The sequence below is a fragment of the Anguilla rostrata genome, chromosome 11 (assembly GCF_018555375.3).
Source record: "Anguilla rostrata isolate EN2019 chromosome 11, ASM1855537v3, whole genome shotgun sequence".
Taxonomy (NCBI): domain Eukaryota; kingdom Metazoa; phylum Chordata; class Actinopteri; order Anguilliformes; family Anguillidae; genus Anguilla; species Anguilla rostrata.
In genome coordinates this window covers 23936493-23959916 of record NC_057943.1, presented here as the reverse complement: position 1 = coordinate 23959916, position 23424 = coordinate 23936493, and the positions used below count along the sequence as shown (strand labels likewise).

The 23424-nt window shown below is 43.2% G+C and overlaps 3 protein-coding genes across 4 annotated transcripts in view; 2 read left to right on the top strand and 1 right to left on the bottom strand.

Annotated features, from left to right (window-relative positions):
* Positions 1-2796: 2796 nt before the first annotated feature.
* Positions 2797-16010, top strand: LOC135234352 (diphosphoinositol polyphosphate phosphohydrolase 1). 2 transcript variants are annotated; one of them, XR_010324092.1, is made up of 6 exons: positions 2797-3243; positions 4585-4695; positions 9071-9115; positions 9611-9695; positions 10270-13908; positions 13959-16010. XR_010324092.1 is itself a non-coding variant. In XM_064298864.1 (5 exons), exons 1-5 carry the CDS (start codon positions 3145-3147, stop codon positions 10464-10466), a joined length of 537 nt encoding a protein of 178 aa, XP_064154934.1. In that variant the 5' UTR covers positions 2797-3144; the 3' UTR covers positions 10467-16010. The 2 variants fall into 2 exon arrangements, 1 of the variants encoding a protein (XP_064154934.1); XM_064298864.1 differs by having other exon boundaries at positions 10270-16010.
* A 1985-nt stretch (positions 16011-17995) lies between these two features.
* Positions 17996-22218, bottom strand: LOC135234353 (small ribosomal subunit protein eS10-like). Its single transcript, XM_064298865.1, has 6 exons — positions 22083-22218; positions 21107-21256; positions 19335-19509; positions 18982-19059; positions 18672-18727; positions 17996-18112 (listed from the first exon to the last, which is right to left on the bottom strand). Exons 2-6 carry the CDS (start codon positions 21254-21256, stop codon positions 18071-18073), a joined length of 501 nt encoding a protein of 166 aa, XP_064154935.1. The 5' UTR covers positions 22083-22218; the 3' UTR covers positions 17996-18070.
* LOC135234350 (protein kinase C and casein kinase substrate in neurons protein 1-like) overlaps positions 21158-23424 on the top strand; it is a 54841-nt gene continuing 52574 nt past the window's right edge. Inside the window, exon 1 of the mRNA XM_064298857.1 lies at positions 21158-21290. The gene's annotated coding sequence lies outside the window, so the exon portion shown is untranslated. The remainder of the gene's footprint in view (positions 21291-23424) is intronic.

Below are 23424 nucleotides of genomic sequence, written 5' to 3'. Positions count from 1 at the left end.
CTAGTTTTTTTGGCCCAGGTGTAACCTCATGCATTCCACTTGTGGATGATTGATTCTGTTAAATGGCAGAAGAAGAAGAAGAAGGAGGAGGAGGAGGAGGAGGAGGAGAAGACGGAGTCGATGCCCTATGCATTCACTAATGAAATGTGGATAAAAATAGATTTTTATAGCTTCAGTTCAACTATTTGGTCAGGCTTGTCACTTATGAATGTGTTTATCATGCAGCACATTGACAGTCACAGAATTGTGATAACCTAGCGAAGCGTGAATGAATGGGAGCTGTGTGTTTTTTCAATTTGATATCCAGTTGCTGTAGTGCTAATTAGCTCTGTAACATATTCAAATATAGCAGTAATTGTTCAAACAGAATCAATCTCCGTCAGATTGTAGTGTGAATGGTGTGAGGATGTGCCATGCTCAGATGGGTTAATGGTTACACACCTGTTAAAGTAAGTAAATTACAATGGCTGGCAGAGAGATGTATTTTTTCCACTACAGCATTGCCATTGGTTTTACCACTGGATCTAAAACAGTTCAGAGTTCTCTGCAAGCCATTAAGAGGAAGTTGCTGAGGAAATATTTTGAAACAATGGTGAAATTCAGCATGTGTAAACCTGCCACAAAAAAAATCCACAAAGCCTATCGACCACATATTTGGTGACTTTAAGCGATCAGAGACATACAGTACTTGTCGTTCATTGAGGTATGCAGTACTCCATGCTATTTTATGCTTTATCATTGTTAAAATACAATCACAGTTTATATAATTACACTTTGAGTATGCTCAGGTATACTATTTTTTTTTTCCAAATGGATGATAAAGACATTGAGCTGGGATGTTTGAATTTTAAGCTCCACCGAGTGAGCATTTTTAATACATTTGCTGAGATGTTGTGGAAATAATATGGTGTCTAGATTACTCATTACCTGATACCTGAATCATGGAACAAGGAAGTAAAAGCATACAACAGACAGACTGTAATGCATGTTATTCTTTTTACCAACCTCTAAAACACGTGAGAATGCAACATTCAAAATGTATGATTTTGTAAAGCAAGAATCAAGAATGGCACCCACAGACAAAGTTCAGCCGTATAAAACCGTAAGGGAATCCCCTTATTGACATTTCAGTACACTTCCACCAGGTGTGCGTTTTTTAATGGCATTAACCTATATCTGCAAAACGTCACTGATAAACTGACAGGTTGCCATTAAAGCTCTATGGCATGACACCAATTCAAACATTCCAGGAAATGATCGATCAAACAGCAAGCCAAGACCTTGAGTTGCATCATCCACAAGTTACCAAACCTCTGCCATGCTGTTCTTATCAAAAAGCGAATGGTAAGAGCATATTGTTTTTTTTCCACCTGTGTGGTTTTCCATCATAAAGCTAATGGTAGCAAAGGGCAGTGTATAAATATATTACCACACTAAATTACATTAGAAATAATCCCAACTAGTCAACATGACAAAACAAATTAAAGGGACAATGTATGACCCCCCCCCCATTTCATTGGAAACCAGAACCTAATGTCCTTCATATAATCACACATCTCCAAATGAGCAATTGAAATATGTTAATTTGATTTCGTACACAATTCTGAAAATTAACAATCCGATGCATGTTCTTCTTCCCTGTAATCTCCCACAAATCATATGCGCCAGCCGTTCCACTCCTGCCCTGCTACCCCAGGTTTGTTTCCCAACTTTTAACATCATAAATTACGGATTCTCTTCTAGGTATGCCTATTTCTCTTTCAATTGGTGCTGGAGGTGGTGTTGGTGGGCCAATAGGGGGCAGACTTTCCCATGGAGTCTGGAAAAAACCGGAAAACCAAAACCAGTACACTGACTAGACACAATGCTGTAGGTAATGATGCTTTTAAAGGCTGATGTTAAACAAAGGCCCTAGTTCACTACTATAGCTTAGGAGACAGACAATAACCAAATTTGGTATTTCCAATTATATTGATTTCCCCCAGAATAACTGGAGAACTGAACCTCACTTCAGTGTGTGGAGCAAAATGGCTGTTTCAGTAATAATAATAATAATAATAATAATAATAATAATAATAATAATAATGCCGGTCCGTTTTTGGACATTTGCCACTGTGATGTGATAGTTTTGCTGTCTCGTGAGGTGTCGTTTAAATGACACCATCCACCCCTTTGTGTAAATGAAAAACACCATGTTGCTTCTCTGCGTTCTCTAATTCTTCTACTCCGTAAAACGGTTCACACCTCATCGTGTTTCAGTTAGCGTACAGCTGTGCGCAATCATAAAGACCGTGCATTGTTAACACAATGGCCTCGTACTTTGTTTCTTTTGTTCTCTGCGTCCATTAATACAAAAAACAAAAAAACAATACAGAATCATTGTCAATTGTTTTTCAAACATGAATAAATTAGCACATATCTTAATTTGTCTTGCTGAATAATTTATATTCGACGTTACTGCTGTTGCAAATTAGTATCACGCAGATCGATTTCAAATACCGTTTCTGTGAGTGACCAACAATAATAGCATGACAACTTTTGTTTTGTCCACTAACCGTTTTTAGGTTATTTCGTGATATAGCGGCTAACGTTACATACCAAAGGGAACTTATTTAACCACATTGCTACCCCAGTCTTTTTTACGTATATCACCATAAATGGCCACTTATTTGCCCCCAGGAAATAAATGTCTTAGTGTCACCGACAGGACGAATGGCTATGTGAATTTGTAAGTTTAATACCGAACCGAAAAGTGTTTCGGTGAAACCCGGTTTAAGAATAGGCACATCGTAAGAATGCTACGCAGAAAAAGACTTTAGTCTTGTTGCGCAAGTGGCGCCATAAACGTATATCACCACGGCGTCTTTCCGTTTCTTCTGGTTTGCTCCGAGTCTTATTCACAAACACAAAATCCGCAATATAATTTAGTGCTGCGTTTTGTGGTATGTGACATTCTACGCGGCTTACGCAGTGCTCTTAATAATGGCGTCTGTGTCGGAGATGCGCTCGGGTTTGGAAAAATGAAGCGGAGAAGAAGTTATCTATTTTAAGAAAAAGCCGGGGGTTCCTTTATCTGGCTCTACGTCGAAAACAGCGGCGTTTCCAATAGGTTTGGGTTTACGTTCTTGTCTCTGGAGCCCCGAAATGATGAAGCTCAAATCCAACCAGACCCGGACCTACGATGGGGATGGCTACAAGAAACGGGCCGCCTGCTTGTGCTTTAGGAGCGAGAGTGAAGAGGAGGTAAGTCCGAGGATGCGAGGTTGTGGGAGTGGGACTGGGCCGCGGGTGGGTTAGATGGTGAGATTAGCTAGCGTATTTTCTGGAAAATCACAAAGGAGACAACACTGGAAGCTGGTGGACGAATGATGGAGGAAGAAATGGTTACGATGTTGTGAAATTGTTCGGGATGAAAACCAAATTGAGGGGCTCGAAATCTTTGGCACCGGCGTCGTCTGCCAGTGGATTGCACAGATTGAAGTATGGGCAGCTAAATGTTGCTTTCTACCTATCTTGAATTTTTATAAAAGTAATTAATCCTCATCACATTTTTTATTTTATTTTAGCAATGTATCCTACCTAAGTGACGACGCGTCTAGTACTAGTTATTAATGTATGCAGTTGTCCGTTTGTTAGCGTAGTGGCTAGCAGTCCATATTTCTGACTGACACCTGGTTAGCTAATGACCTAGCTTGTAGTTAGTTCGACCGATTGTTATGTATGTTAACTTCGCTGATTTTAGTCTTCAAAAGCTATTTACTTTCAAGTGTGATGACCAGCCATTGATCTTCTGATACGCTGTCTGGTTATTTTAAGTTCAGTACAGCCATACATTTGCAATTACATTAGCGTCAAAACAAATCTTATGTCACGCCAGGGAGACTTCATCAAACCACGCGTCTAGTCAGCAAAGAAACGCGGATTTCATGCGAACTTAGTGTCTTGGTTTTAAGCGAGACGGTATACTTTTGGCGAATCACTTGAGAACAAAAACAAGTGCACCTCTGCTTGTGTTAAGGATGCACAAAAATAAAAAAGTAACGGTTAATTTAACCTCGGGGCCGAATGTTTTGTTTACTTGTGGCTTTGTCGTGTCCCATTTCAAAGGGATTCAGTCAGCTATTAACAATGAAACTACTGTTCCTCAAGTAGTAGATGACTCAACCGCAAATTTCCTATGTTCTTCCTATGATCTTGTTTTGAATGCAGTGCCCATGTTTCCTAGTCTCATCTGCATTAGCTTTCGTAAAGTGACTGAAGTAATCTTCAGAAATAGTTGAAGGCCATTTCTTATTGCAACAATGCTACTTTCTTGGCCTGTATGTTTACAAACTACTCATTGATGTGAACAAAATCGTTTCATTTTAAATGACAAAGTGCTGTGTTGACGTGCCATGCCTCGTGAAATGTAACTTGATTTCTTGGGGTGGTGAAGTTGTAAACTGAAATCAGATTTAATGTCGTAGGGTGTGAAAGGGGCCATATAAAAAGTGCATTCAACCGATGTTGCCTTACTATTCATTTGATTAAAAAGCAAGGTGGTGGTGGTGGTGAGGTAAGTTTAGGTGTGTCTGCCCTCATTAGGTTTTGTTGGTGAGCAGCAGCCGCCATCCGGACAAGTGGATCGTTCCAGGAGGAGGGATGGAGCCTGAAGAGGAGCCCAATGTAGCTGCTGTTCGGGAAGTGTGCGAGGAGGTAGGCTTGTCTGCAGGCTTGTCGGCCATTCATCGGTCGTCTCCTTGGTAACTTCAGTGTGCGCCAGTGTTTAGTTTCATGCCCCGTGTTTGTAAACAGAGTCACAAGAATGTCACCACCCCTCCTGGGGGGGTTCAGATTGTTTGTGAAAAGAGTGGTTTTTTTGTTACGTGAAGCGCTGGTGCTATAACACTGCAAAGGAACCAAAGAGCAGCTAAGGCTATTTGATAAAATCAGGGTTGTGACCGATGTGTCAGTTTAATTGGCCCTTATGAGTGACTTATCCCACAACCTGTTGTTGCTGACTGAGCAGTGGGGGATGATCACTGTTTCCGTCAGTTAAAGAATGGTCTCGGGGTAAGTGATAGGCGGTGGCTCACTTAGGGCTTGGTGTCATGTCACCAGCAGGCAGAATCTTTGCCCCTCATTTAAGACCCCGCCCTTTCCCTGTCATTGCCACCCTTTAGTCCTCCACCCATTCTCTGTCTTGGTAGGGAACAACAGTAGGTACTCTTGTCTACCATTGGGGGGGAGGGGGGGGGCAACTTTAGTCCAGACTGTGTACGGCACCAACCTGCTCTTTAACTGTTGGCCACTCCCACCTAGTGCTGATGGTAACCTATAAACAGCTTGCATGAGGCATTGAGTTACACTGAGATGTTTAGGCGTTAAACAGATATTTACTGTTGCCCTTTACACTCTGTCCATGCAACGCTCCCAACAGCCATTAGGGATATGCCGATTGTACACGTGCCGATGGTTTGTGATCTTTTTATTCTCTGGCTTATTAATGCTAGGTCGTCATGTAGGCAGCAAGCAGCGCCGGACCGAAAAGCCTTGTCATGAGCCGATTGTGGCAGTTGAAATGTCACGAGGGGCCGACATTAAGTACTTGGCTCTTTATGCTCAGGTTTTCTCCCCAGACACAAAAGCAGGGGTGGACTTTGCCCTCACCATGTGTTTTTTTTTGTCCTTGCTAAACTTAAGATCTTTCTCATCAGCAAGGAGAAAGGACACACAATGTCTTAAGAGCAGGATGGGAGCCAAGAGCAGAATCTAAGCTTGTTTTAAGTTGCGAATGCTACCGCCTTTGGCTCCAGCGCGATCTTTTCTCGTGTTTGCGCTGTGGTCAGATTGATCTGATTAGCTCAGAGTCTTGTAAAGGGCATATTTTAAAGCTTACAGGGAATTCTTTCTAGTCTGAAGAAAAAGTCCTCTTTTGTGTGGCATCTGACTTTTCCTCGAGGCAAAAGCAAGCCTTCGGTGAAGTCCTGTGGACCGCTTAATAATTGCATAGACCTTTCATGTACAGCCTGACAATTTTAGAAGCCTGACCTCTGCCTGATTATTCTGAATTACAGTGTTTTTCTGTTTTTCCAAAACAATGTTTTGGTTCTGTCCTAGAAACATTTTTCTTGGAAACTTTCCCTGGAGTTCAACAGAATGGATGCATGAAATTGGTATTTTGTCACCATAGTGATCCTTTTAAGCACTGGAATATGTTGCTGTCTAATGTTTGTAGGCGAAAAGACAATAAAATGAAGATGAAGTCTGACAAAATGGTGGAGGCTTTATCCATGTCTGTACAGATGGTGTGCCGCTAGCCTTGCTTCTGCAAGCCAAACGGGAGGTTAGATACATGTAGTGTTTACTCCGTGTTGTTATCCCAGACCCTCAGCCCAGTGAGGGATCAGCTCAATAAGGGGTTACTTGGCTAATTGGGCTCAGAGCCTCTAAAAAAAAAAATCAATCGGGGCCCCAGACAGTGATGCACTTCCCTACATGAGAGCCAGCCCCCTGGCCTTGGTGGATGTGTTACATATGCAGCACTGGGAGATGGGGCCAGTAGTGCAGATTCTTGGCTGCCTGATCTGTTTTCCACAGCACCCCCCTCCAATGGGGACCCTGAAGAAGACCCATCTAGGCAGACTGAAACAGGGTTTGGACTGCACCCTAACCCAATTCCCTCTGTGAACGCCAAGCCTCTCATTGCTAGGCTTTCAATAAGTGATTTTAATGAGCATGCACGCCAGCGCGATGAGCCTTAATGCTCTGTGCTTAGGAGATCCCACCAGCGGAGCTAGCGGCCGCCGTTCCCTTTGGTTTAGCTTTGGACAGAATAATATGTCTGCCAAAGTCAAGATGATGCTGATAATGCACACGCCCCAGACAATCCCAGCCAGACTGGGCACTGGGAACAAATTAAAGCCCGTCATCCCCGTAATTTTGGTCAGCAGTCAAGTTGACCAGCAACCTGCCAGTGTTGTCTGTTGATTACTATGCTTCGGTAACACTGGTCTTACAGATTGACGTAATGGAAGCAAGCCAGTCACTCTGCACTCTGCTCATGTTATATCTGGGGTTTTGGAAGTCCCCAGTGATGGAAGAAATTGGCAGATGTGTCAACCGCCGAGATATTAGTCCACATTTGAACAGTGAGTGGGTCAATCCCATCCTCGCCCTCTCAAACGGTCATCGATCCTAAAATAATCTCTTGTCAATGCACCCCTAGTCCATATCTCCTTTGTCGTTGTGTACTGCTCTGTTCTGTTACCAAAGATCACGTTAGTGATTCTTTTTTTTTTTTTAATCATCTTTTTCTCTGAGTTTCGTTCTGGTGAAATCCCCTTTTTTTTTCCCCTCCCAGATAAGAAAAAAAAAATGAAATAAAATGTGGACAGCCAGGGGTCTGGAAGTGGTTTTATGTTGGGTGGATACCCATCCTATGGGGTTCAAAGCAACTGCGGTCAGACTTCACTTAAGCCTGCGTGCCATGGAGGCTGAATGGATGGTGACAGCCAAAGGAAACTCGGCCCTTTGGCAGCTGGCACCCCACCGGGGGCCTGCGCTGGTTTTGTGGATGTACCCCCACTTGTTGTGTTTTGACTCAAGTGGAGACCTGGGGGAATGCTGTAGCCTTCTGGATCCTGATGGTGGGGATGGTGCTGGGCATGGGGGGCGGAGGATTGGCTGTAAAGTTAGGGTTTATTAATAGAGTGAAACTAGAACCTGCAGATGACGACTACACTGACACCGTTGAGAACTGATCCTGCTCCCCCCCCCCCTCCCCAAACCCTGCTCCCACCGCCAAAAAAATCTACTCCGAGGGGCCCTTGGGTCACCCCCATATGTGCTTATGAAGCTCTTGGCAAGCCGTCACGGCGTGTGAGCAAGCAAGCCGTGCAGGAACGTCTTCTCATTTCAAGAGGTCGTTTTTTTATGTTGTGACTGCTACCAGTTGGCATTGCACGTCGTCGTGTTTTTTTTAATTAGTTATTTTTATGTTTCATATGCGTAATGGAACAACGTAACTGATAGGTCTTGGGAATAAAAAGCGTATGAGTAAAACTGAGCTCAGTGAAATCAAATCTTGGCAGTTGACTCTCATTCATATTCATTGAGATTAATTTACAGACTTACGCCTGAGAGCCCCATCCCTGGGACCGTCAATACAGGTCACCTTAACAAAGCTAACATTGTCTGCAGCTTAGAAGGGTGTGGCCAGGCTCGGCATCAAATCAGGAGCTATCGCTCCCCCCCCCACCACCCCACCTTTCCCGGGGTCCATGTGGCCCTCTTTTAAATAAAGGCCTTCATCAGGCTCACAGATGTCCCTAGCACTGGGGGGGTGGGGGGGGGGTTGGGGTGCAAAAGTGGAGCTGCGGACTTTGTGCTGCTGAGCATTGCCTCCCGCCGCCTAGCCGGTCTCCATATCCCCCTGCTCAGATGCACGCGGGAGGTGGTGCTGTCAGTTTCTAGTTCACATTTCAACAGCCGCAGCCCTGACATCGGTGCGAAAGATATCTGCGAACCCCCCGCACCCGATTCATCGGCGGGTCAGCTGCCCTCGCGCTCGTTCTCAGGCTTCTTTTGGAGTGGCTACCACTACTCATAGCCGTCTCTTTGTCAGGAGGAAGGAGAAAAAACCCCGACTGAATTCAAAGCACAGAGTGTAGCTCGTGTCAGTTGCTATGGTAATAAGTGCCCCCCCCCCCCAGCCTCCTTCCTCCACCCACCCTATTGTGCAGGGCAGCGGGTGCTCTGTAGATGGTGCTGAATCTGGACTCTCTGTGTTCAAGTGCAGGCCAGAAACAAGCACTGTGCATTTCCACACTGTTGTGTTTGTAACTGCCCCCTAGTTCCCCCCCCTCCCCCCGCTCACCAAACTCTCAGTGCGAAAAGGCACTGGAGAAGTTTAGATGTGGGGGGAAAAAAGCACTTCCCAGTTTCTAGAAAACAAATAAAACAAAAAGCTTTTAATGAACCACTTCAACTGCAGGGAACAGTAAAGCTGGTGTTAGAATTTCACTAGAGATTTGTCTGGGCAGAGTTTTATTTCTTTATTTTCTTAACACATATTCTCTCTGCCCCACAGGCTGGAGTGAAGGGGACGTTAGGACGGCTAGTAGGAATTTTTGAGGTGAGAAAAAAAGTTTCATGTTTTATTTTTTTCATATAATTTTTAGGAGACAGAGTTGCTGTCCAAACATGCATTCTGACATCACTGCAGCTCAGGAGTTTTTAAGCTCTGCCAAAACTCCTGAGCCTTGAATCAGGAGGCATCTATTGGCTGTGACATCATGTCTTCTTTTGTTGTTTCCCTCTCAAAGTCATTTAAGCCCTTGGGTGTCCAGTGTTGGCCAACGCGAGCGGGAGAGATTGACATCGGCTTTTCTGGGTTTTAGCAGCCACGGCAGTGTTATTTTTGTGTGTGTTTTCTTTTCATTTCCTCATTTGACGTTCAGTTTTGCTGCTTGTCAGGCAGAAATGTTTGCTTTTCGAGCCTGGCTCAGCTTGTATTGGAAACTGCCGCTGGTCACCACATTCAGTTCTGTCTCTTTTTTTTTTTTTGGCCTAGTGGCAAACCTCTTCAAAAACGTGTTGTTTTTTTTCCAAACTCTTCAATCCCTTACAGAATAGAGACCGAAAGCACAGAACGTACGTCTATGTTCTCATCGTAACCGAGGTGCTGGAAGACTGGGAGGACTCTGTAAATATTGGTACGTCTGTTTACCATGTCCTGAGTACTTGATAATGATATTTTTTTTTAGCAACTCTGTTTTAGTGATGTGGCCTATTTCCTGTTGTCTTCTTATATAATCTCAACCAAACCTTTGTGTATTGCTCGTTCGTAATGGTAGAATATAAACGATTAGGGCTAAAGTGTTATTTAAGGCATGCACGGATGGACATGAATATCTGGTCACGCTGAATTGAGACATCAGCCCAAATGCATAAATAAAAGCAGGAGAGGTGATTTAGGACGTGCTGAGGCACCGTCAGGCTGACCACGGTTGGGTTCCAGCCCTGCTGTAAATCCGTCCGCGTAGCGCCGTGCCCCAGGTCCCGCTCATGCGGCTCAGTGTCTCAAATCCACACGAAGGGAACAGAACGGCCCGTGCTTCCCGAGGGCTGGCCCGGGCCGGGCCGGTCGGCAGCGCTCAGAACCGCGCGGGGGGAAGCCCCGCGACTAGCCCGGCCTGTTCCAGCGGCCGCAGAGCGGAGCCGCGCGTAGCCGAAGCACCGCCCGCCCCGCCGATAACTGTGTCTGCCTCCTCCTCCTCTTGCTGACAGGGAGAAAAAGGGAATGGTTTAAAATAGACGATGCTCGAAGAGTGCTGCAGTGTCACAAGCCCGTTCAGGCGTCCTACTTCGAGGCCCTCCAGCAAGCCTGCGTGACCAGCAACGGGACGCCCCTGGTGGCCACCATAGCCGGAGACCTCTCCCCCACCTACACCATCAACCAGAGCTCCGTCTCGGGTATCAGATAACTAGCACACAAGCGCAACAGCTCCCCGAGCTTTCTCCTCCTCCTCCTCCTTTCTTTTTCTTTTTTTTTTTCTTAATCCTTCTCTCCCTTGCCCCCTTCCCCCTTTTTTTAATGTAAACACGATACGGCGAGACAGAGCGGTTCGCCTTGCCAGCCTTGCGTGCCCAAGCAGTGGCACAGACTTGATAAGAGTTGGGCAAAGCTTATGAAACACTTTGGAAATGTAAAGTGTTTTTCCCCCCCCTCCCCGTTTCTTTTTATGTATTTGCATGAAGCATCCCTCATTTCCCCCTCTCCAATCCACTTTCCTTCCTTCCTTCCTTCCCCCTCTCCCTCCCTCCCTCCTGCCTTTCTTCCCCTTTCCTCATCCTAAATGTGAGGTTTATTAAATGCAACTACTTTTTACTGTTGTGATGTAAATTACTGGTATGTAATTAGTGCTAAAGGTCATGGCTTTCAACGGTCTTTTTAATGTCTTTTTATCTTTATTTTTCATTTTTGTTTGTTGTTTGTTTACGTTCTTTGTTTTGTCTCTTTCTCTTGCGTATTTCTCCCTTGTCCCGATTGGGAGTATGTTGTGTCTGTTTATGAATGGATGGACCCACAGGAAGCAGCTTGCTTTGCATGAGCACTGGTATTTATTTGTCTTACGGTATGGGTGAAGTAATTTGAAAGATTGAAAAGGTTTGCTTAAAAAAACCACAATTGTTCAATTGTGAAGGTGCAAGTTGTGGTTTTGGGGAAGGGAAGGGATTGGGGGACTATGAGACTCTCTCTTTAAGATTGTTGGCCTGAGGTTGACCTCTCGCAGATTTGCGTCTGTGGGCCCCAAGGCCCCCTCTGTAGGTGCGGTTCGAGCGGGACTGTTAAAACCAAGCCAGCTCCTGTCCCAGAAGCACCTTGTTTTGGGTAGGTCCCCATTCCACCAAGCTGCAAAGGAGCTCTGACCCAGCTGGCCTTATGGGGCTCAGTATTTCTCAGCTGAAGGCCATCTAGTAACAAACATACTGGAGGTAATCTATGCTTGGTTTACAGTCCAAAGAGGGAGATTGGAATAAATTCTTGAAATATTTTTGCTCAATGAAGTACTATAACATGAGAGAGTCCGGTTGAAAAGTCAAAGGCTTTGCTTGGCTTGTTGGAAAGGGACGAAGATGTGCTGCCTGGAGTTGGTCCCATTAAAAAAAGAAAATTTCAAGATTTGGGGTGGGGGTAGGAAGGGTAGTTGTATGTGTTCGGATATTGTCCCAAGTATCAAAAAGAAAAGAAAATGTCCCTGTAAAGATGGTCTTCCTGCAGAGCCTGTAACATACAATGTTGCCAGTTCCTTTTGCGGACTCGCTCCCTGTATCCCTCCCTGTCACCATTATCTTACACTCATTAGCTTTTTATTTATTCTGTTTGTTGATTAATATCACGATAATGATGTCCGAGATTTCATCAGTCTGTGACTGCTCGGCCGGTGTAGCACTTCTGTGTTTGCATCGACCGGTGTCATGGGCGTGTTGCCATGGCGACGGACCCTAACCCAACCGCCGCGTATCGGCACTAGCGCGATCCCCTTCCAACATCGTCTCACGTCGTTTCATTTCATTTGACTTTGTTCATGGAAATTGTTCATGGAAACAGTTTACACAGTTTTTTGTTTTGCAGTTCTACGTCCCTCCTTCAAACAAACACTGGACTTGTTTTGTTTAAAGAATAGATTATTTTTGGAAGCACTTTTCTGTTAGGTCTTAACAATATTTTTTTCTGTTGTAGGTGTTTTTTTTTTTTTGTTTTTTTTTTGCTTTTCATTACTTGTGTTTTTACATCTGCACCCCCATCCAAGCACTCGGTCACTTGCTCAACATGAAATGATAAGAAAAAAAAAAACTGTTTATAACGAGACACGGAACAAGCAAAACCTTGAACAGATTAGACCATTTTTAACCTGTAAAAATGCTTTTGAATTGTAAATTGATGTTTTGTGTTTTCTTTCAGTTGTAAAACATCTTGTTTTTAGCCAACCTGTATTAACTGCCTTTGTTGTGGCGAGCAGCAGTTGGCTCAACACTGAAAATTGAGTCACCATAGATTACAAGCGTTCATTTTCCATGTACATGATCTGTTTTGGTTTCTGTACAGAGCAAATGCATATACAATAACAAAAACATTTTCTTCTGACATGCACGGAACGGTACACAAGACACAGTTATTGCACTAATACGGATCCTAATAGGCTTGCAAAGGCCTTTGTGAGGCATAGTGCCATGGATTGGTTTTTACTGGCTCTTAAGTTTGCATCAGAGAATGAGGTGAGCTCATAGAACAAAAAGTTGGGATTTCATCTCCTGAGTAGGATCTCTTGATTGGGGGCTGTGGCAAAAGCCAGGGGAACTCTCTTCAGCTCCCAAGTTTCTGCCCCAGCTTTCAAAAAAGAATGGCTGGCACAGCCACTCCGCACAACAAAATGGTGATGTGAACCTGCACCCCCCCACCCATTCCACAGACCTTTGGAAACCACGAGAGTTACCCCTTTAGAGAAGGGCGTTTTGGCAGAGGTTGTATGCGTCGCCTGTCCGCCATACTGCTCTGCCCTCCGCCCCCTGTCCTGGCTGCATTACCCCAAACCCGCATGAGCTTCTGTGCTTTTCTGCCACTCTGCCATCTGAGTCCGCAGACAAACCCAAAGGTTCTCCCAGCATTTCTGAAAGCAAAGCAGGTTTTCCCCAGTAGTGACCCAAAATCCTCCTCTCCTTCAGTACGGACGCCACAAACCCAAGCCCCCCCCCGTCCCCGTCCCCCGTCCTGCCTGGTTTTCTATCAACAGAACGGCTTGAGTTGTTCCCCCCACTCCGTGCCAAGCACACACTGGCTGTCCATCACCGCGACAGGTCGGGACAGAGAGAGAGAATAGGCCTTTCAGACTGAAACCTGGTGACACGGGCGACCGAGGTGGCCGAGTGCATTTCCTGTCCGAGCGACACCATTCTCGCTTTGCCAAAAAAAAAAAAAACCCCAGAAGCCTCCGAGGCGCACCCACGTGTTTTTCTGCAATGTTGTCACACCGTAAACAGCACCACTTTTTTTTTTTTTTTTCTTTGACGTTGATTTTCAGGTTGGCGAGATTAATTGGGAGAACTCTGCACACATTGTCAGGCAAACAAAAACGAAGTAGTGTCCAGCAGACCCAGCGTACATCTGCAACTGCTCCCTTCCGTTAACCTTCGGACTCCTGATAAGAGTACAGGAGCAGAGCACAGCCCATTCTAGATTAGGCGAGTTGCATAACTGACACAGCAGCGGTGACCTGCACGCCTGTACCCCAGAGCCAGTTTGCGTGGTGCAGTTCAGAAGTTCACAACCCTGACTGTTTCGCAGCCTTGATCTGTCCTGTTTTGGCTTCCAATGAGAGTCATCGTGACCCTTGCCGTTCGTTTATAGAGCCCATGTTATTTAAGGTTTTTTTTTTTTTTGCAAGGCATTACATTACATTACAGGCATTTAGCAGACGCTCTTATCCAAGGCACATATTAAACTAGGCCAAAACTGATTTGAGGAAGGCACTTGCAGTTACAAAATGTAGCGCCATATTCCTGTTGTGAAGAGTTGAAGTTTGACTCTCTAACCTCCTCCTTTAAAATTAGTATTGGAACTTACTCTGAGAAAAAAATGGATTGTCAAATCTGCAGCATCCCTTTACCAGGGGGGTTTTGCGGATGTCTCTTGCCTAAGTACGTTTATACTTTTACTTGAATCCATTTGAGGTTGAATGTAATGGGGATACCTTAGCTCTTGTACAGTCACATCTGGTCTAGTGACAGCAGTGGTGCCAGTATGTGGGTTAACTCCAATGCCAATTTGTTTGTCGGAAGTTGCTGCTGACCATCGATATAGCCTAGGTTCCTGTTTGTTTGGGTGGACTGGCCTCCATTTTGTCATGTCAGTCGACATTTTCAGCGACAGTGGCATATTATACTGGCTGCTCTTTGAACCCTATTTCATTTTACAACTCTGTTGTTGGTTAAGAGCAAGACATGCCGTTCAAAGTCTCAACCTGTCTGATAAGCGCAAGTATATTCCACGGCGGTGGCAAATAGTAACGTGACAATAAGGCCTCTTACAGTAAAAACGAAGTTGCCAGGTGGTAGTGCAGTGCACACATCCCTTTAAAATGTTATTTTTAGCCAGCCTCTGCTGTTTGAAGATATTAAATTAATTTCTAATTTACTTGTATTTTTACCTTTACCATTGGTCAGTTATTCATTGTAAATATGACTAAAAGGTTATTAACTCAAAACCTTTAAGCCTGTTATATTATCTAAAATGTTCTCCATACTAATAAAACCTCTGAATGTGAAGGCGTCGTAATCCGATTACATTTCGTTCGTTTACAATGGAAAGGTCTTCGTTTCGTAGTTTCTTAGCTGTAAGGAGACAATCTGGTATTGAGAAATATCACGCTCTGGTCCCCTTTCGGCGTTCTCTCCGATACGTACATTTCTGACACGCAGGCCTGCAATGCTTATGAATCTGCAGCTGGTTGATGGTTTGGGTGCATTAAAAGGGAAGAGAATAGTAACGGTGGATCGGCGTTGCTGTAAGGACTGAAAGGAATTTGAAATAACAGCCGCGTTTGCTTACAAACTCTCCCTTTCGTGCTGTACGGGTTCACTGTGTGGTGGGGCTATACAGTCCTGTGTAAGGAGTCAGCGCTGCTCTGTGATGGTCAGATGCTCTCTTTCTCTGAAGCCTTAGCCAGGGTACAGCAAATTAATCTTTTAAAAATCCCCTCCCCCCCTTCCCTGTTTTGAGTCCTTATTTACTTTGGTTTCAATAAGGGGTCTGAAATTGGGATGCAAGGGCTCGTTTTAAAATGCACACAAGGAGTTCTGCCTGAACCATTTTTGGCAAAACAGAATTTTTTAGCTGCTTGCAGGTGAGAGTGATGCCAACCGTGGCACCACCTAGTGGTCAGATGTCGCCCCTGCAAGACTGACTAAGCCGGGATCAGCTTCTTCCATTTTCCTCTTTGTGGAACTTGTCAGCATGAATGTATTAACTTTGTATGATAGTGCTTTAAACCACCTTCTCATATTAATGCCATTCTTACACAATTGTTCGGCTTTGTAAATTTTGATCTCTAGAGTTTCTTTGTTTCTTACTGATTTAAGCAGACAAAGGTAGGATTGAGTTTGGCTGAACTAGGGAGGGATTCATAATGAGGTAATGATGGAAATGCTTGTTTTTATGGAAAATGGCATGCTGTAGTAAAGACATTTGGCTGTCTTTCAGTGTTATATCTCGACCTTTCTAAAGAAAGGTCTGATCTAAGTATCGGTTAAATCAAATTCCCTAAAGCATTTTAAAATTGGCCCTTGGCCTTGAGTTTGGATACCCCTACCAGTTCAAGGTAACTGTGAATTTGAGTGTGGAGAAGGAGAACATATCACTGGAATATATATATTTTTTGTTTCCATTTTGGAATTATGGAATAAACAAGTACGAGAAGAAGATTGTAATATAATGTGCCAACGAATAAACACACCAGTATTTCACAAGAGTCCTGCTGTCTTATTTACTGATTCAGGCCATTTGTGTATAAATCTTCTCTTGAATTAGGACTTGGACATTTCCATTAACAGAAAATGAATGACACGTTTGAAACTTGGTTGAAATGAAGCACTCATTTACAGAGCAAATATTAGAGATAAAAAGTGAAAATGCCCTTCAGTTTTGTACATGGTCAGTGTTGTGAAAAAACCCTTTATACCTTCTAAACTCCAGAAAATGACATTCTCAGAACTGCTTTTATCTGCCATTTGAAAACATAGTATTATGGTTTGATCATGTGGGATTTTCAACCAGCTCACTTTTTCAATTATAAAACTGTGAATACCACACAGGATTTTTGTGCTAACCAAAAATGATGAAAATGGGAGGTTCGAGGTTTTTAACCAAATTATACATTGGAATAAAATGTATTTAAGTATACCATTCATTAGGTACGAATTGCGTTCCACCTTGTGTCCAATTACCAGATTATGCATTGTAAGACATTTGGATCTTGTCATTTCTCCTGTCAAGCAGACAAGCTGTCCTTATTTAAATGTTAAATAGGAACTCCTCCAATTACATGCAGCCTATAGATGGCTACTTACATTTTATGCACTTTAATAGCTGGTGCTGTCTTGCATCCTCCTCTGCCAAATTCAAGCTGCCCAAAGTGCAAGCTGATATGTGCATCTACTCTAGGGATCATATCAAACAGCCTTTTAATTTCCAGATAATATTCCCCTCTTATGCGAGCAGAGATATTCAATGAATTTAATTACTGACATCTTCCTGTGCTGTTAGCATGATTGTCACACTATTGACTGTTGACACTTTTATTGAATACACATTCTATTAAGTATGATTCAGACCTTACAAACTTTTACTGACTTTACTGAAGAATTTAACTTACCGTGACCTCAGGATATGGAATGGCAATACTAGCTTTAAAAGTACTAAGGTCTGTCTAAAGCTAGGCAGCAATGAATTAACACTAATGGATCTGGAGAATGTGACTTAAATGTCACTGCAGCAAGTAGCAGTCAAAAGCAAAATGGATATGGATTTGGTAGCTGACATTGCTGCCCACAGATTATTCCATTACTGGAAGCACTCATTATTTTTAAGGTCAGGTCACTTAGTCATATGCCACTTCACAAAAAGGCTGACTGGGCATCACATGGATATTGCATTGTAAGGGACAAATTATTTGCATTCATATATATTTGGAATAAAAATTTCTTGAATACTTTCTTTATGGGGTGCATATAATGGCTGGACTATGCAGCTTTATAAAAAAAATTTTTTTTTAAATAGCGGGCTTTTCACTTCTACTCCCTGTTGCCTTGCCAGGTTGATAATTGCAATTGCCCAAGCAGAACAGTTGTCAGTTAAGGAAAATAACATTTCAATGTTTTGAACACATCTTTTAATTTCTACAAATGGCTAACATCCAAAATGGCAGTACATGAAATGAACGGCTTTATTTTGAATTATATTGTTTGCATTGTATATTCACAATGAATGCTTTTCACATATTCATTTGCGAAGCAGAATGCTTACAAAGCAATCCAGGTTTGCTACCTTACTTCAGTATCTTCTGTAACCAGCCTCTACCCCAGACATACTGTATGTATAATGTGATCTGACTGGACAAAGCACTGTGGAAAAATGGATGAACCTCTTGACAGTAACATACGAAGATTAAGGCCATCTGAATAATGCAGTATGTGCCCAAATCCGCCTAAGCTGACAGGCCACTTTTCAAGCTAATAGAACCACTTTATTTTCCTTACAATACAAAAAATGACTGATGGCATCTGGCATGAAATCAAATTATTCAATTATGAAACCAAGTAAAATAATGTTTTAATGAATTAACAATGTGTGATTAAATCTGTACTGCAGACTGAAATTAACACAAGTAATTGCAGTAATGTGCCTGCCAATCTGGGAGCCACATGTAGAAAAGAAATCCACCATAACAAGGCAGGGTGTGGTTGATGGGACTTTAATGTACAAAAACATGTCTGCGCAGGTCGAGAGCGCTGCCTCTGCGATGAGACTGATTTACTGAGGCTGCTGTCCCCGGCCGCGTCCGAAGCCCCCTCTCTGGAACACAAAGCACAGGCCCCTCAGGCTAACGGCACACAGACCGCACAAACGATAGCTCCGTTATTAAAAAGCAGGAAGCAGGAAGGGGCTGCTGTTATTTCTGTCTGTACAGGGTCATCAGTGCAGCTGCAATATTCCACATTCCAGTTTTATACAGTTTGATTTCATAGCCAGTAAGTTTTCGCTGTATATTAATGGTTACTAAGATTGGTTTTGAGGATTTTACCAATTTAATAAAAGATACAATGTAAATGCTACTATTTCCATGTTTTTAATTCGACGTAATGGAAGCCCCATCTACCGCCACCCCAAAGAGGATGGAAACCAGAAGGAAAGTTCGCCAGTGGCAGCTGGATATTGATGACTGGGTTTTTTTTTTTTAAGGCTCGATAAAGGGCAGGGATTCTTCACCCCCAGAAACGCTCGAAACACGCCACATGGGTCCAAAACGTTACTCCCGGTTTGGACTTTACAGCGCACGGGCGCTACGACAAACGCAGTGCGGACAGATTTAAACGCGCTGTAAGAGATGAAAGGACAGTGTAGCGTTACTCACAAACTGGAATTCTGTGGCCGCCCCGGCGCCCGCCTCGGCCTTCTTGTCACCACCGCCTGAAAGGGGAAAGCGATGGACAGCACTGAGGACCGCCCTGTGCCCAGCTGAAGGCCCCTCCGTAACCAGGCCACAATGATGTGGCCCAAGAGGCATCTGGTGACAGGACTTGTGACTGACATCAGTGCGAAAGCAGTCTGAGCCATAGACATATGTCTATGGTCTGAGTGACCTTCACGCGTGCTTCACGTTTAAGACTACCACGCGAGTCAGCAACCCCTGGTGGCGGGTCGGTGGTATTGCGTGTACTAACCTGGCGCTGCCGAGCGCCTGTAGGAGTCTCTGTCCGTTTCTCCACGGGGCATGCGAGCCGGCCTGTCTCCCTCCATGCCTGCAACAGAAGGGGAAGCGGTCCAGTTCCACTCTGAGCACACGCAGGCACAACACTTCATATGCTAGTGTTAGCACACAAAATCCATTCATCTCAGAGTTAACATGAAGTAGTACTTGTGACTAAACCAGCCTCTCATAAGAATAGACAGTCAGAACTGTTCCAAACCCTGAGAATACGACATCACTTAAGACAAGGTTGGTATAAACGGGTGGCCTTGAGTCTGCCACATGGGGGGGGGGCGGCAGGAATGCCGGGGATTCGGGAGTGCGTACCTTTGGGTCTGGGTCGCGCGGTCTCTGGACGAGTTTGGCGGCGCAGGGTGGCGGGCACGATTTCGGGCGGCAGGTGCAGGAAGTCCCTCAGGTACTGGATGCCCTCGTTGGTGAGGTACCAGTAGAAGTGGCGCCAGGCGAACTGCTCCTTGACGTACCCGCAAGACTTCAGAGTCTGGCGGATTGGAAAAGACATGGAGTCAGACACACCTGGTCCTCAAAGCTACCGCGCTGTTCAACCAGTTTAGAAGCTGCAAAGGAGGTTTACAGGCACCAATGACAACCAGTAATAACTAGGGAGAATCAGTTACACACTTGTTCATTGTACCACAGGTATAAATCAAAAATCTATACGTGCCACAGTAAATGTGCCAGATGGACCGCCTTTGTCCTCAATCATCTCCTCACCTGGCAGCTCACCAGGAGAAGGAGGTTTCCCTGGAGGTACATGCCATAAAAACGTGCCATGGAGCAGCATGTGAAAATGATTTCTCCACAATTTTGAATCATGAAAAAGAGCCTCTCGGTTCACCACTGTTCCACACCGGAGAGCCAGAAGCTCTGCAGATGAAGTGTCTGTGAACTGCTGACCTTTTTACACTCTACAGGCCACACAATACTACAGAGAGCTAGAGCCAATCACAGGACAGACAAGATGGCCTGAGGGCACCTAGTGAGCTCTTAGGAACTAAAGTAAAAGCACCCCATAGAACCATGGATGGTCTGATGAAAATCCCACAGGTCACAGTCAGCTGGAAAGTCATACCACCATCAAAAAATGAAATTATTATGAAGCATTAGATTAAGAATCGTGTTAAGAGTGTTGAAAATTGTTGAAGGTTTTGTAATTGAATCTACTACAAACAATAACTACTTGTGAATAGTAAATACTTAATGCCCAGCAGCAAAGGGGATTTGTGTATGGGTGGAGAGTAAGCCATTATCTGTCACTATTTTCATAAAAAATAATGATCTGGTATCATATATCAAAAAATGTTGGAAATCATTAGATCAAGAGAAATAAGGTTTTTAGAATATTAACTATATACAAATTTGTTGGGACAGATAGTTATTCACTCAACCCATATACTAATCCCTCCTTACAGCTGGGGGATTGTTTCACTGTCATGGTTCTTTCTGTACTGTGATCCCATCTCTAGAACCCTCACTGCTTTCATCCTGTCCTTTTAAAAATACAAAGGAAGGGCAGAGTGTTTGCTTTCCTTAAAAAAAATAAAGCAGACCATTATTTGATCTACAGTAAAAGTGATTTGTTCAAAATAAAAGTAATCAGTGTAAGCCAGACATAAAGACAAAAATAAACTTGCCAAATATGACTCTGTATGACTGTAAAAAGCAAGCTTAGTAAATTGTCAAGTAAATCTTGTGACTGTTCGCTGCAACAGCTCATCAGTCACTGGCCGTTGATTAACTCTTGTAATTAATACGGTAAGTGATTATTTGTTAAGTGAGTATTAGTGGACCAGCATCATAAGGGCACTTTAAGAGGAAATAATTTTTGTCTACAGTCTGTTCATATATATAGACACGCATGTAAATAGCATTAAAAACTTGAAATTTAAATATTTTAAATAAGGGAAATATATATAAGCGAGGTTTGCAATGCCGAAAATTTGGGTAAGTGATATTTCGTTTCGCTTGCTTGCTGTTAAAAAGTACCAACTGCGAACATCGCATGGTTAATCCCCAAAACCGCAGTTTTTACAAATATAAAGGCAACGCGTCGTCACCAGCTGGCTAGGCTCTCTTACCTGCATAGCTTTCATGACGTGCAGGTTAGGCACATTCTTTTCTGCCAGTTCTGGATGCTTGGCCAGATGCACGTCCTTCTTAGCCACCATTACCCCTTCCTTGAAGAGGAGCTCGTAGATGGCAATGCGGTTCTTCTTGGGCATCAACATCTGCCAAATCAAAACGGATAGTGCATAAGACAAGGTAAGCGTTTTTATGTGCACCAATCAACACACATACGGCAGTACTAGCTAAAGTTGGGTAAGCACTGTTTCTAACTGAATTTTCAGAGCCTAAATGAACGCCAGGTTTGAGCATATATGTGCACCAATGCAATTAACAAATGGCAAGTTGTAGACGAGTGTGAAGAGTGATTGACGTCAGATTACTGTGGATCAGATCTACCGTTAGCCGCCATAAGGGCGGCTGTTCTACAGACAGTTGGCAGAAAAACGGAACACCCATCTGCTAGTGCCGTTTTAAGATTGTAATAATTAAGAGGCTAAAATAAAACAACGTGGGACAAGAGATGTACAATGTTACAATAGACCACATCGGATAAGCGATTAGCAAAGCGAAACTCAGGTTAGAATCCAAAATGGATCACTGCTGATACAAGTATCATTAAGCAAAGTATTTATCAGTGCCTTCACGATCTATAATAATAATAAACTAGCTAACATAGGCTAAATTAATCGTAACCAAGAAGCCTTCCAATGTGCTACTTTGCTATAGATACGGAGACTGAAGGAAAATACAGTGAACTAGCGTGGCTACCTAGTTAATACAGGGGTTCTGCTATTCGACGTTAGCTCTAACTAGGCTAGCTTCCTGACGCTAACATGACAATCGTCCATCTACGCCACGTTACGTGGTGAGAAAGAAAGGCACATATATATTTTCGAAGAGTGAATGAAATCTTTTATTAAGTGCAACGTTATAAATTCCAAATAATATTTCTGACATGAAAGATAGATCATCAGACAAATTCCCTACCTTTACTGTACTGCCTTTTTAGCTAACGCTTGGAAACGGAAAGAAGGAAACACACCGTCGAACAGGAAATGACGTTTGACGGCTGTTTTTTTTTCACCGCGGCGCCATAAGGGGGCTCGGCATGAAGAGAGAGAGAGATACTGGGACATTGTGCAGAATGGAAATGTAGTGTGACAGACAGACAGACATACTGACTGACTGACTGACTGACTGACAGACAGATAGATAGAATAGGGGAACTGCTTATGTGTTTTAGAAACGGGAAGGCATCAGTACACAATTTCACAAGTGAGATAATCTGAATGAGTGTTCTATACTTCAGCTAAATTAATGTGGTCCACTATAGTTTGGATATTAAACACCCACAGTAAATGTATTAAATAGCGAGGGCTGCACAAAAATGTCAACTGGAATTATCACACTAAGCAATCAAATATATTTCAGGCTGCTATAGACAAATGTATCTTTAAATATATTTGCAAACAAATTATGGGATCTATTATTAAGCAGCACTGTTTGGTCATTGACATTTAAATCAATGATTGATTGTTTGTTTGATTGACTGTTAAGTAATACAAGCAATACAAAAAACACCAAGATGCAGCGTTCTTCAAGGGTGTTGTACAAAAGCCTATGCATTCTTTATATGAAAAAAGATGGCCATTCAAAAACATCTGGGTTGTCTTTTAGTTACTTCTGCTCAACCTTTAAGTAGAATAACCAATAACATCTTTTAAAGTCATTTTGAAAAAAATGTAAAAATAAAACAATATTTCTGTGCAAAGTCTAAGTTAAAACATTGTGTGGTGTAGCTCTATGCCCCTCTCACTTTGCTACAAAGCTAGTAGATTTCATCTAGCATTTAGGTCAGCCATTGCTCTATTTTGGCTCATCACAGTAATCAGGACCAATCTGTTATTAGAGCTCCTCTGTAGGCTACCAGCTGGAGGCTGCACAAAAGGACAGCAACTTCCCCCGACCAGCTGTGTCCAGTTCTTTCAAACACATGTTGACCTTTCCTCCAATTGCTGGCTAATTGAAGGGAAGTGTCTCTATTTATATGCCCTTCTCTTATTATAGCTTGTTCAAACACAAAGAACAGATCAAACTGATTCCTTTTTTGAGTGGCAGTTCAGTTATAGCCTTCAACTGAGACTTTGTCTATGACTACTTATTTACAACGAATAACCAATCTGCAAAACAAAGAAGTAAAATTATTGGTCAAACAGTACAATTTGTCATGTTTTATAAACTGTAAGTCTGAAATGTAAATACAAAACCGACCTTGTTTAGAAACTCCGTGAAAAGCATGCCTTGCTTTTCAAGCAAGTCTTTTTTCATC